Raw genomic sequence first — 13,516 nt, 5'->3', positions numbered from 1 at the left:
GCGAGCTTCAATTTATGCTGAGGATAATGAAACGGGCTGTAGCGTGAGCGACGGAGGTTGTCCGACTGAAGCGGCATTTGCAGAAAGAAAAGAAAATAGAAAGAAAAAAAAGGTTCAAAATACAACGGCTGAGCGTGGAGCAAAATAAGACTTCATGCATGTGTCGAAGACGATGACTGATAACGATAAGGATATGACTTCACGCCCAAGCTTTTTCGTTCAACCTCGACGGACCCATTGCAAGGTCAGTCGTGGACCACGGAGAATTCGAAGGTCCGTCGCCAGCAGGACTAGGACCGTGCGGGTACGCTGATACCGAGAACTGAGTGTTAGGTCGATTAGAGGTAAAGTTTCCCCAGTTTCCTGCGCTTCCCGCCCTGACATGTCCATTGACGCGAGGGGCGCTTGGGGCACCATCACCAGAAGGTAACGTATTATAAGGGTTACCGGCCATTGATTGCGACGCCTGATACGAGATGTCTTCAGAGCCCGTAGTGGTGTGGCGGATGTTCGAAGGCGGCGTTTTGTCCATACGCTGATGAAGAGTAGACAGAGAAGGCATTAACGACTTCTGTGGAAGCAAGCACACCAAAAGCATTCATACCTGGTTGTACCCCACTATCTCCATACGTGCATTATTGTGTCGTCCGAGATCGGGGCCAGCTGTTACCGGCGCAGGGGACTTGGCGGATATATTATCTGGTGCAGCCATGAGGACACCATTGCTCGCGAACGTAGGGTACGCCGACTTGTTCTGCCCTTTCATCGTGTTCCGATCAAGGGCTGAAGTGTCGACCTTGAGCCTCTGTTTCTGCGCACCACCGAACTGGAAGTTGTTGACGTTATTATCCACAGGAGTGGACGAGCTGTTGCTACCAGTATCTTGGGTACGTTTCGCAGATATACGAGCAAGGAGAGAAACAGCCTCATTCGGATCAGAATTAGTACTCGATGAGCGCTCCCGAACGTCTGAGCGAGGTGGAGGAGAAACGGTATCAGGTTGCTGGCCAGGAGGCGTTGGGCCTGCGTTGGGAAGCTCCGTATGAATGAAGCAACATCTTTTCCCATATGGACAAGAACCTGAAACCCAGAAAGTCTAATAGCAGGTTGTCAGGATGTCATCGAAGGTAAAACAAACAAAAGGTGAACTCACTCTACAGATTTCTGTTTTATACTAGGGGGTACAACAATTAATGGTTCTCTATGAATAAAGATATCTGGCTCCTTACCTTAGGATGACGCGAAACTTTACGAACCTCTTCTTCACCATGGGCAAATTGGCATTTTGCACCATAGCGACAGCTACCTTTTTCTTCCCAGCTTCTGCACAGTTCAGTTTTGTACAAACCAAGCTTCCTATTGTTCGCACTAGGTCCGTTCTGGTTTCCGGCGCTGGACGAAGGACTGGACATGCCACCGTCGAGCTGTGATGGAACCATGGCATACTGCCCAGTGTACTGAGCTTGAATGCGGTTTGCCATGGCCTGAGCAGCTGCCACAGCGTCAGAGCGATAGGCATCCTGAGTGCCATAGAATGATGGAGGGTACATCTGCATCTGCGGCGGAGCTGCACCAAGGTTCGTGGGGAACATACCCGCAGGGAACGGCGGCATACCACTGTTTAACATAGCAATGGCAGCAGGATCCCGGATGGCAGTCGGGTCAGACGCAGAATGATGGTGTGCGCGAGGGAAGACATTGTGTTGCTGCTGAACACGAGACACAGCAGGATGAGCAGGATCGTGAGGTGAGGCACCAGGAAGCATCATATCGTACAACTGCTGTGAATTCCCGATAGGAATCTGCCCGTTATGAGCATATCCAGGGCTTGGAAGGGGCAAACCTTGCTGGGGAGGGAAACCACGGGGAGGCTGGCGATAGGCCACAGGTACATTGTTGGGTCTTCCCTGGATGTAAGGGGGACTGGTTGGCGACATGGTGGGAGTCATCCCGGATTGTAGAGGAGCGTTGAAGTTGCGCGCCTGCGTATTGTAGTCTATTGGAGAAGTAACATCGCGGTTCATATTTTGCGGACCTTGGTGGGCCTGCTGAGTTTGAGATCGATGATGAATAGTCTGATTATTCGGCGTTAGCGAAGGGTATGACAATTGTTCGCCCGAAGACCACTGTTGCTGTTGTTGCAATTGATTGTTATCATCGGAGAAACCTTCATCAGCTTGTTGTAAACGACGAAGGTCTGCTGAAGAAAGTCCACCACTAAAAGAGTGGGGACGCTCTTTCAACTCGCTGATAGTACCGCTTTTTAAAGGAGTGTGGGCGAGCATCGCATTACTTGTGGAAGAGGTGGCAGAATCTTGTGAGGATATTGTTGTGTCCGTAGACGAGCCGCGAGAATGAGAAACGACTATTTGATGGTCAGGCGCCTTTGGAGAAGAATCGGTGCTGGGAATGGAGTTCGTTTCAAGCGGACTCGTATCTGCAAGAACAGCTGAAGCCAACTTGTTTTTCGGAGGAGTCCGAATTGGGGCGTCATCCGTTGCATCCCCTGCAGCGTCACCAATTTTCAACCGAACAATCTCGTTTGCAAGAGCGTCAGCATCAGGATTGAAATACCAACGGTTACCGCGATTGATTACGTTGTCGGGATGAGAAGTCATAGTAGTAGAGATAGAAAGTTTTTGAAAAGCTAATGGAGATGCTCGGTGAGGAGGCCAATTCTAAAGCAAATATGAGTAAAAAGCGCGGCGGATATCGAGAAAACGTACCTCTAAAGCTTGACGGTCAGACTGCCAGTCGAGCGAGTCAAAGTGCTGGGGTCTATTAGTGAGATAGATGGGCGGGAGTAGATCGTCTGGAGCGTAATTCTTCGTGGACGTCGTGAGGGCTTCGTGCATTTAAAAACTGAGATGAGTGAGAAAAGCAGAGAAAGTCAGGGAAGCGAAAGCGACATACTGTGTATTATAAAGATGGCGCCTGGGACGTTGAGAGCGATGAGGAGAATAAACAAGTGCTTAGGAAAGAGCAGATAGATAGCCGCTAGAAAGAGAAAAGCAGAATAGGTATAAAGACGTGAACAGAAGATGGTGGTATCTGTTAAAGAGAAAGAAGCGACGCCAGGCAGAGGTAGCAAGGACGCAACGTTTTGATATTATACACGTGCTGCTCGCTTTCTTTTCAAAATTTTACTCAGTCTGTATCTCGTACTTTCGGGAGGATATTGTGGTCTCTGATGCTCCCTGCGTCGTTACGCCCTTTGTCAACGCTCAGAGTCTACAAGAAAGTTGGTGAAGAGTAATAATAACGACGAGGCTATCCACCAGATCGAAAGCTACTTTCCCCTTTTGATTATAAATCAACAGGGTTTACCGGCAATATTTAATAATTATATTTCAATCTTTCTTTTTGTCCTTCCTTCTACTCGTCCTTTCCGTTAGTCCAGGAAGGCCCAGCTCGCATTCATGTACAAAAACAGACAAAAACTACCCTACATTCAAGGGTAAACTCCGTGTTGGCCGCACGTGGCGTCAAGCCGGACACCAAGTTTTCAACAACGTAAAGTTCCAGGCGAGGTGTCATATAAAAGTTATGTTTCCATCAGTTGACGCGTCCTCGAGCTCCGTGCTGCCGTGTCGTTTTGCTTTATCCGAATTCACATCCATCCTTTCGCTTGCTGTCAAGTATGTCTTCACGATAACTTCAGTTCGGACCTGACAAGAAATCACCCAAGATACAAAAGTATGAAAACAATGTCGTGATTCAACAATGCCCAAATGATACTCTTTTTTTCGTGAAAAAAGCCTAGTTATCGATCTTCTTCCCCAGAAAGAATTTTCCAAACCATTTCTTACCTTGTTGTCCATATCGATAATCCCCAAGAGTATCTAATCCAGTGTTCTGGTCACCGCAGTGCACGCAAATGAATACGGACATTTGGCTTTCTACTCGTGGTCTACAGCAGTCTGCGCGTCCTGACGCGTATTATTCATTCCAAGGAAAGGAAAGATTTATGTCACCTAGTCTTTGCCGCCGAACAGCTATTTTATGCTCTTTTCTTGACCGGGTAAGTGTCTAATGTATCATTTCTCCCCCTCTTCCGAGCAGCAAGTTCGTCGTGTGTTTTTTCAGGCCCATCCGATTATGAACTACCAATTTTGTATGCTTCCCTTCATACTGTATGATTTTCTCCCCAACTCCACGGCTATCGTTTGAACTTCTTCGAAGCAAAATGTAGTCGATCAAGCTTCGACAGGCTTCGACGATGTTGGCGATGGTCATGGTCACATACCGATACGAATCGTATCGCGGAAGAGTAAAACACTGAACCTGGAGATTGTGTTATTCGTCGCCATCTGATACAAATTATCTTTTGTCTAATCCCCCCCTCTTAATCTCCCAATCGATGCGTAACCTCGATGGGATGCCATTGGAACGAGATTCTAGAACTCGGAAATATATGTTCTATTTTTCATTTAGAGACTACGTACCTGAGGAACAGGTCTCCGTCTCTCAAAGAGTATGTGTGTATCCATTTCTGATTTAATAGAAGGAATTGATAAGGTCTTATATTGCATGTAAACCGGACGGAGACCAGAAAATTGCGATTTATGAGGATCTTGTTTTGAAGACGTATAATTGATAAGGGGACTGGGGAAATCCCTAGTCTTGGTCGAAACATGAGGCCTCAGTATATTGGAAAGTTATACATACTGAACTGAAAACCGGGCCCGGGCGTTATTAGTGTACAACTTCCAATACATGATAATGGCTTCAGATGAGTATAGAATGTGTGACTTGTCAACGGAAAGGGCCCAATAGGAAGCTCAAACTAGCTCAAGCCTGGGTCCGCCAGTAAGTATACCAAACGTTTAAGCTGTAGTATTTTTGGTGTGTTAGAAATCGTAGTACTTACTAGTACTTAGGCGGTGGTAGTCACCTTCAATTTCCGTAGATTTCCGTCTAACATCAAATGAAATCCAGAAAAAAACATTTGCCCGGAAATTCTTGTATGCATGATAAAATCTGAGTACTGAGTACGGAAGCTGGAAGCTGGAAGAAAAATTTTAGGGATGTTGGGACACATGTCCTACACGAGGTGGATGTATACCGGATAATCCTAAGGAGTCATCGGAACGATGATCTTTGATAGTAAACGAGACACTCGGTTACTGGTATGAGCATCCCAACATAAGAGACGTGAAGTTTAGAGGAAGAGATTTATCTGCTCGTGTATTGATTCTGATCAGCCATTGGGTGCGACACCTCGTCTAGTTCTTTTCTCCTCGCACAACTAGATGCTCATTCAATATCTGAGAGTCTATGTTGTAAGAGTTCAGACGTTCAAACGTTCAAGCTTCAAGCTTCAAGCTCAAGCGCCGGTCACAGTAGATCAAGAGCTTCGAGAATTATCTTTATTTCCGAGGATTTCATTCAAAGTCCGTAAACAATTATCTCTACTAATATATAACATGTTTAAGCGTCTTGAGGAGGGTTCAATCAGTTCTCGAGAGGAAAGAAAGGCTGAAGGGAAACGACTCACAATACGAAGTACCGACAAGCATGGTCGACAAGCTCTGCAATTGATCCTCGTCAAAAGCTATTTGATCTTTGTGCCACGTATCCTGTGGATTGATTCTAGTCAGAAACGGACATGAGTGACAGTGTTGAGTGCTGGTCATACCTGATGGGTCTACGGCAATAAGGAAGGAAATCAGCGTGGGCTTTGTGACTATGGCAAGGTGATTACAATATATACCTTCTTGAACTCGGAAGCACACTTTCTGATCGTAGTAGAGATTGGAGGCGGGTCAGTAGCGTGAGGTGCTAGTACTAAAAAAACTGAGATGAGATGAGGAAAGTGCAAAGTAGCACGTCGTACATACACTCAGTCAGAGGAGGCATCCACGGTTCAACGGAGTACGGGAAGCTTTCAATGAGGGCACAGAGCCCTAGAATTGCGGAGTGTAGGGTCCGTAGTGAACCTGCATATGTAGGGTCTGATTTCGCAGGTAGTTTAGTTTTCCTCATTAGTGAAACGAAGCGCTTCTGTAATGCACATTAGAGCAGACTAGATGCACGATATTAGAGTTCATACCTTCAGCGGTAAGATGCTTTGGCGCTGAGATACCCTGACTACTCCCGATAAGACCTTAGACGCCATCTCTCGCACCTCAACGTTTTCGTCAGCAAGGCAATCGAGCAGAACGTCCATGACCTTGGAAACACCTTCCGATGGTATGTATAGAAGGTTGCGATAGAAAAAAACTATCAGAGCAGGGAGAGCATGATGGCGGATTCGCCAGGACTGGGGAAAATCAGACCGACGATAGACAGAAATACCAATTTCTTACTGTAGATGATTTGATGGCGTTCACAAAGTGTCCCAAGATAATATCTATGTGCTCTTTTCTGGGCGAAACAGCAGACACGACATATAAGATAGCTGTGGAATAAACTTGTAGGTCGTTGTTGTCAGAAATGTCACACATCCGAAGAATTTCTGGCCTAGATAAAAAACCAGAGTCAGTCTTTGTTTAGCCTTAAACAATCAGAAGCGAAATTACATCATGGGAACGGCGTAATTAAACATCAGACATGCCTGGGAGCCATAAGCAGAAACCCAGATCCACTGCAGCACTATACACAACGTCAGCACATATATCAAGAAAGCAGTATAAGACTCAGAAGCGTACGTGTCAAACCAACTTTGTCATATTCAGACAAGCTGACCCTAGGAGGAGGAAGACGCTCTTCCCTCCATTTAGGTAGCTGAGCAACCACTTCCGAAATCTTCTCTTGATAGCGAGCCTCACTAAGCCACATATGAGTAACGCTTAACGTAAGAATCTCTATAATTCACCGAATTCGTAGAGGATCATTGGATGTCTGGCATGCTTCGAGGAGGAGGGCGATTGAGGAATAGTAGGGTTGCCATTGTATTTTGATGAGAGTATATAGAAGATGTGCAAGTTGTCCCCGAATCTAGACTACATGAGCATGAAGAACTTGAACAAAAACAGAAAGACACACTTCAGCATAAGACGTGTTCACGTTATCCAAGAGCAGGTTCACGTATTTGTCAACCATTGGATTGAACAGGATACCCATGTTGTCGACCAGAATGGTAAAGAGAGTGAGTGATTTAGACACTGTATACAGAAAATCAACGAGATCAGATTGGATATGAGTGACGATTGCTTACTGTCGAACGCAGAATCTCCGTTGAATTCCAGTGAAAGGCCAAGTATCCAGTCGACAAGAGGAGCATTCCGTCGAGGGTCCCGTTCCTCTAAGATATACTGATTACGATTAGCCTAAGGATTCAACACAGAAGAGATATCGACATACAGTAAAAATGCTTTCCCAAAAGTTGAGAGTATCTGGTTTGATTTGAGCGAATATACGGTCTAGTCGACGCATAGTCCATTGCCATAATTGGGTTGCACTGTTTTTTGACCAGTGCTTGGATCCTGAACAGAATCAGTTTGGGGGAAAAATAGAGAAAGTAACTTGCATACCTCGGAAAAGTCCTGTTAGCACTTCGCCACCTGCGCGCTGCTTAAACTTGTCCGAGTCAAATAACAAGGGATCGATAACTTCCAATAATTTCGCCAAACCCTCAGTTTCGAAAGTTTTAGCTGAACCGTAAGATGTCAGAGAGATTGGGAATACAACGTCCGGTGATAGTTACCTAGACTCTTGATATACAGCACATTTTCAGAGCGCAGTTCAACTGTGGAGTTGGTTTTCGCTGATTCCTGCCCCCAAAGCAGTAGAAGTTTGCTGTAATAATCGGAAGTAGTGATCGTAGTTTTGATGACCTGCAAAGAAGGTATGGCATCCACGTCCCAGGGCATCACAGAAATTTCGCTGTCAGTTTGTCTGTAACCAGTTATCTGCGTAGACCAATTTACGAATCCGGTTCGGATTTTGTCCACATAAATGCTAGACGGGCAGCATCAGCAAGTATAATCGTTCAAGAAAGCAGAGCGCCGTACGTCTCTGGAGTAGAAGGTCTTTGAAAGGATTCAAGGAACATGGCAGGATCGGAGATGGTGACCATCACCTGAAGAGGGTTGGTCCATTCCTCTGTCCAGAGTTCGTGACCCGACTTCGAGTAGGCACGGTACTTCATATGAGCAAGTAACTTCGTAATCGCTCTATAACTGACATGAGCGGTTGGTAGACAATGATGATGAATACCCTCGGCTCACCTTTGGGAGTTTCTCCGAATACTAGGCTGAGGAGAAATCGAATGTTTCAAGAAGAACTCCACAACCGAAGGCGGGAGAGGAATATCACGTCGAATCAAGCTATAAAGCATTCTTGCCGTGATTTGCTCATACCTCCACTGGAAATAGTTAGTAATCTCAGAGGACGGTCCTACACGAAAATTCTTACATGTGTATTTGGGCGCAGTCCAATCTCGAGAATGGAAGATATCTAGAAGGAGAACATTCAATAGGATTCGAAACCGGAGCCAAAAAACTAACAGTCTTCTCATATATTGAATTTCTCTTGGATACCCGATTTGGGGCTTTCGATAGGGCGTCCGCAAGTTGTTTTTCAGGAATGAAAGTTGATGGAAACTCTTGAGACAGATGTGACAGTGCTTGATCTATTGTCGGGGTCTGCAAAGCGTAGGCATCTGTGTGCAGCACTTCTTCATGAAGATGCATCAAACACTCATAGGCGAAACTGTGGACCAATTTCTGTATCGATGGCTAACCGAAGGTATGAGGCTCAAGGATTCAAGCAAAGAAGAGACATATCTACCTTCTCTTCGTGTTGACATTCAAGAAGTGAAACGAGGTATTGTGTGTGGAAACCTTCATCTACGTTCACCCATTAGCAAGAATCATGCGCTCGGCTGTAAAGCTCTGACCTGCTAAAGCATAGCTCATAATCCCCTTATCCCCTAAAACATAGAGGGCCCCCTTCATCCTATCTGGGTCATTCCCTTTGGTGAGAGCTTTCAGAAGTACTGTGAGGGTGGAACGTGTAGATCGAACATAGATCTATATAATACCGCAACTCAGGATCATCCCCCAACTAGCGTCATACAGAAAACATACCCCATAGACATTGAGCAATACCCCTTGAGCATGGCTGACGTACAATGAGAGCTTTCTGGGAGTAGAAGGAGAGGAATGTCAGATAACTTACCGGCGAACCCGCGTATAAGGCGAAAGAGATGATTCAACCAGTTCACCGATTAGCTCATCATCGAGGGCAGATCGACTTCGGTAAAGCGAGTGCATGTAGACTCGACCGCTGTGGTACACCTGTGCACGCTTGACATAAACCAGCCTTGAGTTTTCAACTTGTTTTGGCCACAGTCGGTTCACGCTACAATGGACAATCAATACTCAGATAGTGTAGGGGTGAAGAATACACACTCTCTGGCGGTGGAGTAACTTTTCTGAAGAGAATCAAAATGACTCTTGCTGAGACCGTAATCGAGTAGATACACGTCGATCGCTTTAGAGACACCAATTACTGCATCTATGTGATCTTCACCTTCTCGTCTCTGACGAAGAGCCCGAGCTGCGGATAGAATAACTTTTCCAAACTGTGTTCTACACGATAAAACCTTTTGGTATCTTGGATCATTCGGGTCAGAGAGCGTAAACCCTGCTTCAACATCGAAGTGTGTAATAAGAAGGTCGAGTGTTTCGGTGTCATCGTATAGATGATGATCCTGTACGATCTTGTTCTTTTCTTGCAGGAACGTCGGTAGCCCTGCCCAAATCGATTTCACAACCTGGACAAACCTTCGGGAATTGTGGTAAGGTAGCGCCCATAGACACCCACAAACGGCTCACCGGCAGAAATCATTCCGGTCAGCATTGTCCCACGATGGTACCCTCACCAGCAATTGCTCAATCCTTGCCAATGTTGGTGTAGCAACTTCATCTAGGATTTGCAGAACGAAATCGATCTCAGGTCCGGAGGGGACTGCATGAAAATCAGTGGTCAAACATTGCATGACCACAAAAGAAAAAAACTGATATTACCGTGCCATTCGATCTCAACATCCTGAGGTTTGTAGAATTTTCCCCATTGCAGATTGTGATCTCGATCGAATTCTAAGAAATTTGATGAGAACGTTGGAGGGACATGCTAGAGAAGCGTTGTATCACACCTGCGTCATTCCATTCACTAGCATTAACAAAACGACTATCATGAGGATAAACTCCTGCCAGAGTGTGAAGTACCTATGATAGCTGCTCAGTTACGATCGAAGGTTAGCAACTAGCTTACCCTTGTAATGAGGTGCCCAGTACCGGTGTATCCCCTCTCGTTCTTTGTCTTGTCCACGAGGAGTTGAATCAACGAGATAATATTGGATTTGTGTTTGAGAAGCTGCAGGGAGGTATAATTTAGATAGGGTTTATGCATAATAAACGCGATTATTACCTCCGGTCCTCCATACCCTAGACATCCTCTGAGAATGGCCATGTCTAATGCTTGAATTAGTATTTCATTGTAGAGGATTATCATGGACTTACTCCAATGAAGTGTAGTATCAGATGGAATAACTGAATGTGTAGAAGTTGTCCGTGTACTGGAAGCTTCATGTTTCAACTCCTCCTCGATCTGCATCGAACAATATGGCATGAACTTTGACAGGGTCTTCTCTGGTTTGACCCTCGCTAGACATGCTACGAGCTGCCCGAACGCGCGAACCGCGTTGGATTTGGCATTGGTAGTGGCATAATCAAATACCAGATTCAGTACCAAGTCAAATAGCTGATCAGAAAGGTGCAGACAAACGACGTCCATCATGTTCTTAATGGATTTCAAGACTCCTTCTTCGCTCTTCCCGCCTGTGGTATTCTTACGACCTCCTTCCTCAGGAAGGTTCTCATATAGTGCAAGCACCCGGCGAAAAAGAGCCACAACCCAGTCTACAAAAAAGCAATGGCATTAGGAGACTAGCCATACCTGAAAGAACAGTACGCCCACCAGCAAAACCAGCGGTGCTATCTCGGGTCAAAGCCCTCTCTTCGGATCTACTGAGGGCGGGCATACCAGTTTCAACACCAGCAGGTAGTTGAGTGTCATCATCATCAATTTCCATCGGACCGGCATCATCTGTCAAAGGAATGCCAGACTGGTGAATAGAAAGATCTCCGAGTTTGATATGCTGGACTGCGGCTACGATGAACATTGTAGCGAAAACAGTTTTCGCCGGGTCGTTCTAATTGAAGAGTTAGAACCAGCGACGAGTTGAAGTTTTACTTGAGAAACTCACAACGTCGATACCAGGAATGCAAAGTTCCAGAAGAGGGACAACATGCTTCTGGCCAGAAAGCCAGATACTTTCGGTAGTCAAAGGTCGTGCGATGCCAGCCAGCATACTCAAGGCAGCCGTGGTTCGATGAGTTTCGTTCACTACTTCAAGACCACTGTAGGATCGCTCCAGGAGGTCCGGCATGATGAGCGAAGGTTCCAACATTGCCAAGATGCGCAGCGCGCTTTGAGCAAGACCCATACTCATAGGATCTTTGGAGAACATCGCCAGAAGTGCTGGAGTACGCAAGGTTTTGACAAACCTCTTTCGCATGCTTGAGGTCAACCGACGAGTCTGTTCATATAACTCATCAAAAGTCTGACATGAATAAAGATCAGGACATTGCCTCACCACTGGAGTTTTGCAAGTTTCGCGTTGCTCTTCTTGAGCTCGGCTGGCAAATTCGGCTGCAAGTCGTTGCAGAAATGTTGTAAGCTACGGCTATAGTAAATACAGCGTCCCAAGGTTGAGCACAGACGTAGACACACACACCGTTATTGACCATTGTCCAGAGTTGGACGGATGGAAGAAAGATTCTGTACTGGTTATCAGTCGATCCAGAGTATCTAGAGCCTTTGAACCGGCGAGATAACCAGGAGTTTGAGCGGGATTTGCCTCACGGCTTTGAGTTTCATCTAGATTGGGCTCTTTCGCAGGACCATCCGTAGAAATAGAGTAAACCAATATTTTGGCAAAAGCAGCTGTAAATAGGATGAGAAGCCCGAAAGAGAGACCGCTTATGGTCACACACATTGCCTACTGATTGTCTTCTTGATTCTGAGAGATTGAGAATTTGCCATAGCGTCTGCATGACTTGCGGTCGTCGATGATCCCTGGTCGCAGTTGTACAATATCAGCAAAAAAATATTTTAGGACGAATTCATCAGCGGCGTACTCTTGTAATTCCAACCGGAACGTCTGTGATAATAGTGTTTGAGTATCCTCTCCGTCTAATGTAATGGGAAGCTCACTCATTGAACCCAAACCTTTGCTAACTAGCACGTCCCACTGAGATTCCGTCCAGATTCCAATATCCTTCCAAGCAGCTCCCCCCTCTGCATCATCATTATCAGCGGGACCGGCAACGTACTCCTCCGAAAGCTCTCCGGCAAATTCGAGAAACCTCTCGTCCAAGATCCCAGAGTTAAACGCTTCCCACAACTTGAAGATTAAAGGCAGGTATTGATTAGAATGCGTCAAAGGAAGGAAAGACGTGATAACGGGGACCATGGTAAGGATTGTCTGTCGTGAACAGAATAAGTTAATGATGGCAAGCAGATGGATTTCCGCGCACCTCCTGAGTCAAGAGAGGTAAAAATGTGGACAACATCTCCTGAACTTCACTACCTGGATAGTAACGTTTGCACTGCTCAGCGACGAAAAGTAGGATGTTTAAAATATTTCGGCTAGATGGTCGTTCGGGTAAGCTGCCATAAGTTGGAAGAGAAGGTACGAATTTACGATGTGTCCTGTATACGCTTCATGGCCCACAACTCTTTCTGTAATGCGACCCAAAGAGGTTTCCAGGGTAATTGAAGATCCGTGGCTTCAAGTTTACGCTTTCCTGCTTTGGATGCGAGCAAACGCGAAAGCATATCGGCCCAGCTACGAACTACGCGTGCTTCAATTCCAGGAAGGATGCAAAGTTCGTAATACAGTCGGACTAGTTTGGCACGGGTGGACTTCTGCATAGGATACCTCATGATCATCCAACTGTAATATTTATTATGAATGAGATTCTGCGGCAAAGAAGAAATGATATACATGCCACTGTAGCATTTTATCCCAAACAGTCATTACATGCCAATTCTGAGCTTTGGCACATACAACGATCTTTCCGACAATCTCCCCCAGACGATCTTGCATGTATTCAGGCGGTTCGCATTCGTAAGGCACCGATTTAAGATAATTCTGGAGCGATTGCATCTGAGTTTCGAGTGAAGACTGGTCATTTACATCCTCCGCAGGAGTATCTGCGAAGGACATATCATCATCCTCCATTTCGTCGGTTAAGATCGAAGAATAAGAAGTAGATTTAAAGTCGGTTTCGAGCCCTAAGGCAGCGGCAGCGTTGTTTAGATCCATGTTGTGAGTTGATATGATACGAGCAACTTACAACTGTGATACCGCCCTTTTATATCCTAGATGACGCGTTCAAGTGACTGTAGTTATATAGGTTATTAAGAACTTCAAGTGGCTAGATTCGTGTGTTACAAATTGAAATAGGACGCGTGTCTTTGAACGACGCGCGTCTATAACGGC

General features: G+C 45.7%; 2 protein-coding genes across 2 annotated transcripts; both read right to left on the bottom strand.

The window, feature by feature from the left end:
* Positions 1 to 199: 199 nt before the first annotated feature.
* C8R40DRAFT_1034043 (uncharacterized protein) lies at positions 200 to 2,618 on the bottom strand (the record flags this gene model as incomplete). Its single annotated transcript, XM_046223387.1, has 4 exons — positions 200 to 535; positions 605 to 1,096; positions 1,154 to 1,174; positions 1,230 to 2,618. 4 exons carry the CDS (start codon positions 2,616 to 2,618, stop codon positions 200 to 202), a joined length of 2,238 nt encoding a protein of 745 aa, XP_046091480.1.
* A 2,722-nt stretch (positions 2,619 to 5,340) lies between these two features.
* On the bottom strand, positions 5,341 to 13,472 carry C8R40DRAFT_1079960 (uncharacterized protein). Its single transcript, XM_046227069.1, has 41 exons — positions 13,371 to 13,472; positions 13,023 to 13,308; positions 12,716 to 12,967; positions 12,549 to 12,660; positions 12,226 to 12,496; positions 12,150 to 12,172; positions 12,006 to 12,087; positions 11,747 to 11,955; positions 11,606 to 11,689; positions 11,216 to 11,548; positions 10,927 to 11,161; positions 10,470 to 10,868; positions 10,378 to 10,421; positions 10,222 to 10,323; positions 10,103 to 10,175; positions 9,975 to 10,046; positions 9,783 to 9,915; positions 9,357 to 9,731; positions 9,124 to 9,306; positions 9,033 to 9,066; positions 8,843 to 8,975; positions 8,734 to 8,792; positions 8,451 to 8,681; positions 8,359 to 8,400; positions 8,172 to 8,308; positions 7,956 to 8,117; positions 7,649 to 7,902; positions 7,476 to 7,595; positions 7,306 to 7,427; positions 7,160 to 7,256; positions 6,988 to 7,106; positions 6,818 to 6,939; positions 6,651 to 6,769; positions 6,522 to 6,594; positions 6,309 to 6,462; positions 6,053 to 6,262; positions 5,841 to 6,003; positions 5,714 to 5,787; positions 5,639 to 5,647; positions 5,498 to 5,579; positions 5,341 to 5,438 (listed from the first exon to the last, which is right to left on the bottom strand). Exons 2-41 carry the CDS (start codon positions 13,253 to 13,255, stop codon positions 5,431 to 5,433), a joined length of 5,739 nt encoding a protein of 1,912 aa, XP_046091479.1. The 5' UTR covers positions 13,256 to 13,308; positions 13,371 to 13,472; the 3' UTR covers positions 5,341 to 5,430.
* Positions 13,473 to 13,516: the final 44 nt, after the last annotated feature.

This window comes from Lentinula edodes, assembly GCF_021015755.1.
Source record: "Lentinula edodes strain Le(Bin) 0899 ss11 chromosome Unknown C8R40scaffold_2, whole genome shotgun sequence".
Lineage (NCBI taxonomy): Eukaryota > Fungi > Basidiomycota > Agaricomycetes > Agaricales > Omphalotaceae > Lentinula > Lentinula edodes.
This window is presented reverse-complemented; position numbering and strand designations above follow the sequence as displayed.

Excerpts from the sequence above, each read along its gene's own strand:
- C8R40DRAFT_1079960 (XM_046227069.1), bottom strand. The coding sequence starts at position 13,255 with ATGGAGGATGATGATATGTCCTTCGCAGATACTCCTGCGGAGGATGTA. Across the intron at positions 9,732-9,782 it reads GACCGGAATGATTTCTGCCG|GTTTGTCCAGGTTGTGAAAT; the intron begins GTGAGCCGTTTG and ends CAATTCCCGAAG. Across the intron at positions 7,107-7,159 it reads CGGAGATTCTGCGTTCGACA|TGTCTAAATCACTCACTCTC; the intron begins GTAAGCAATCGT and ends TTCTGTATACAG.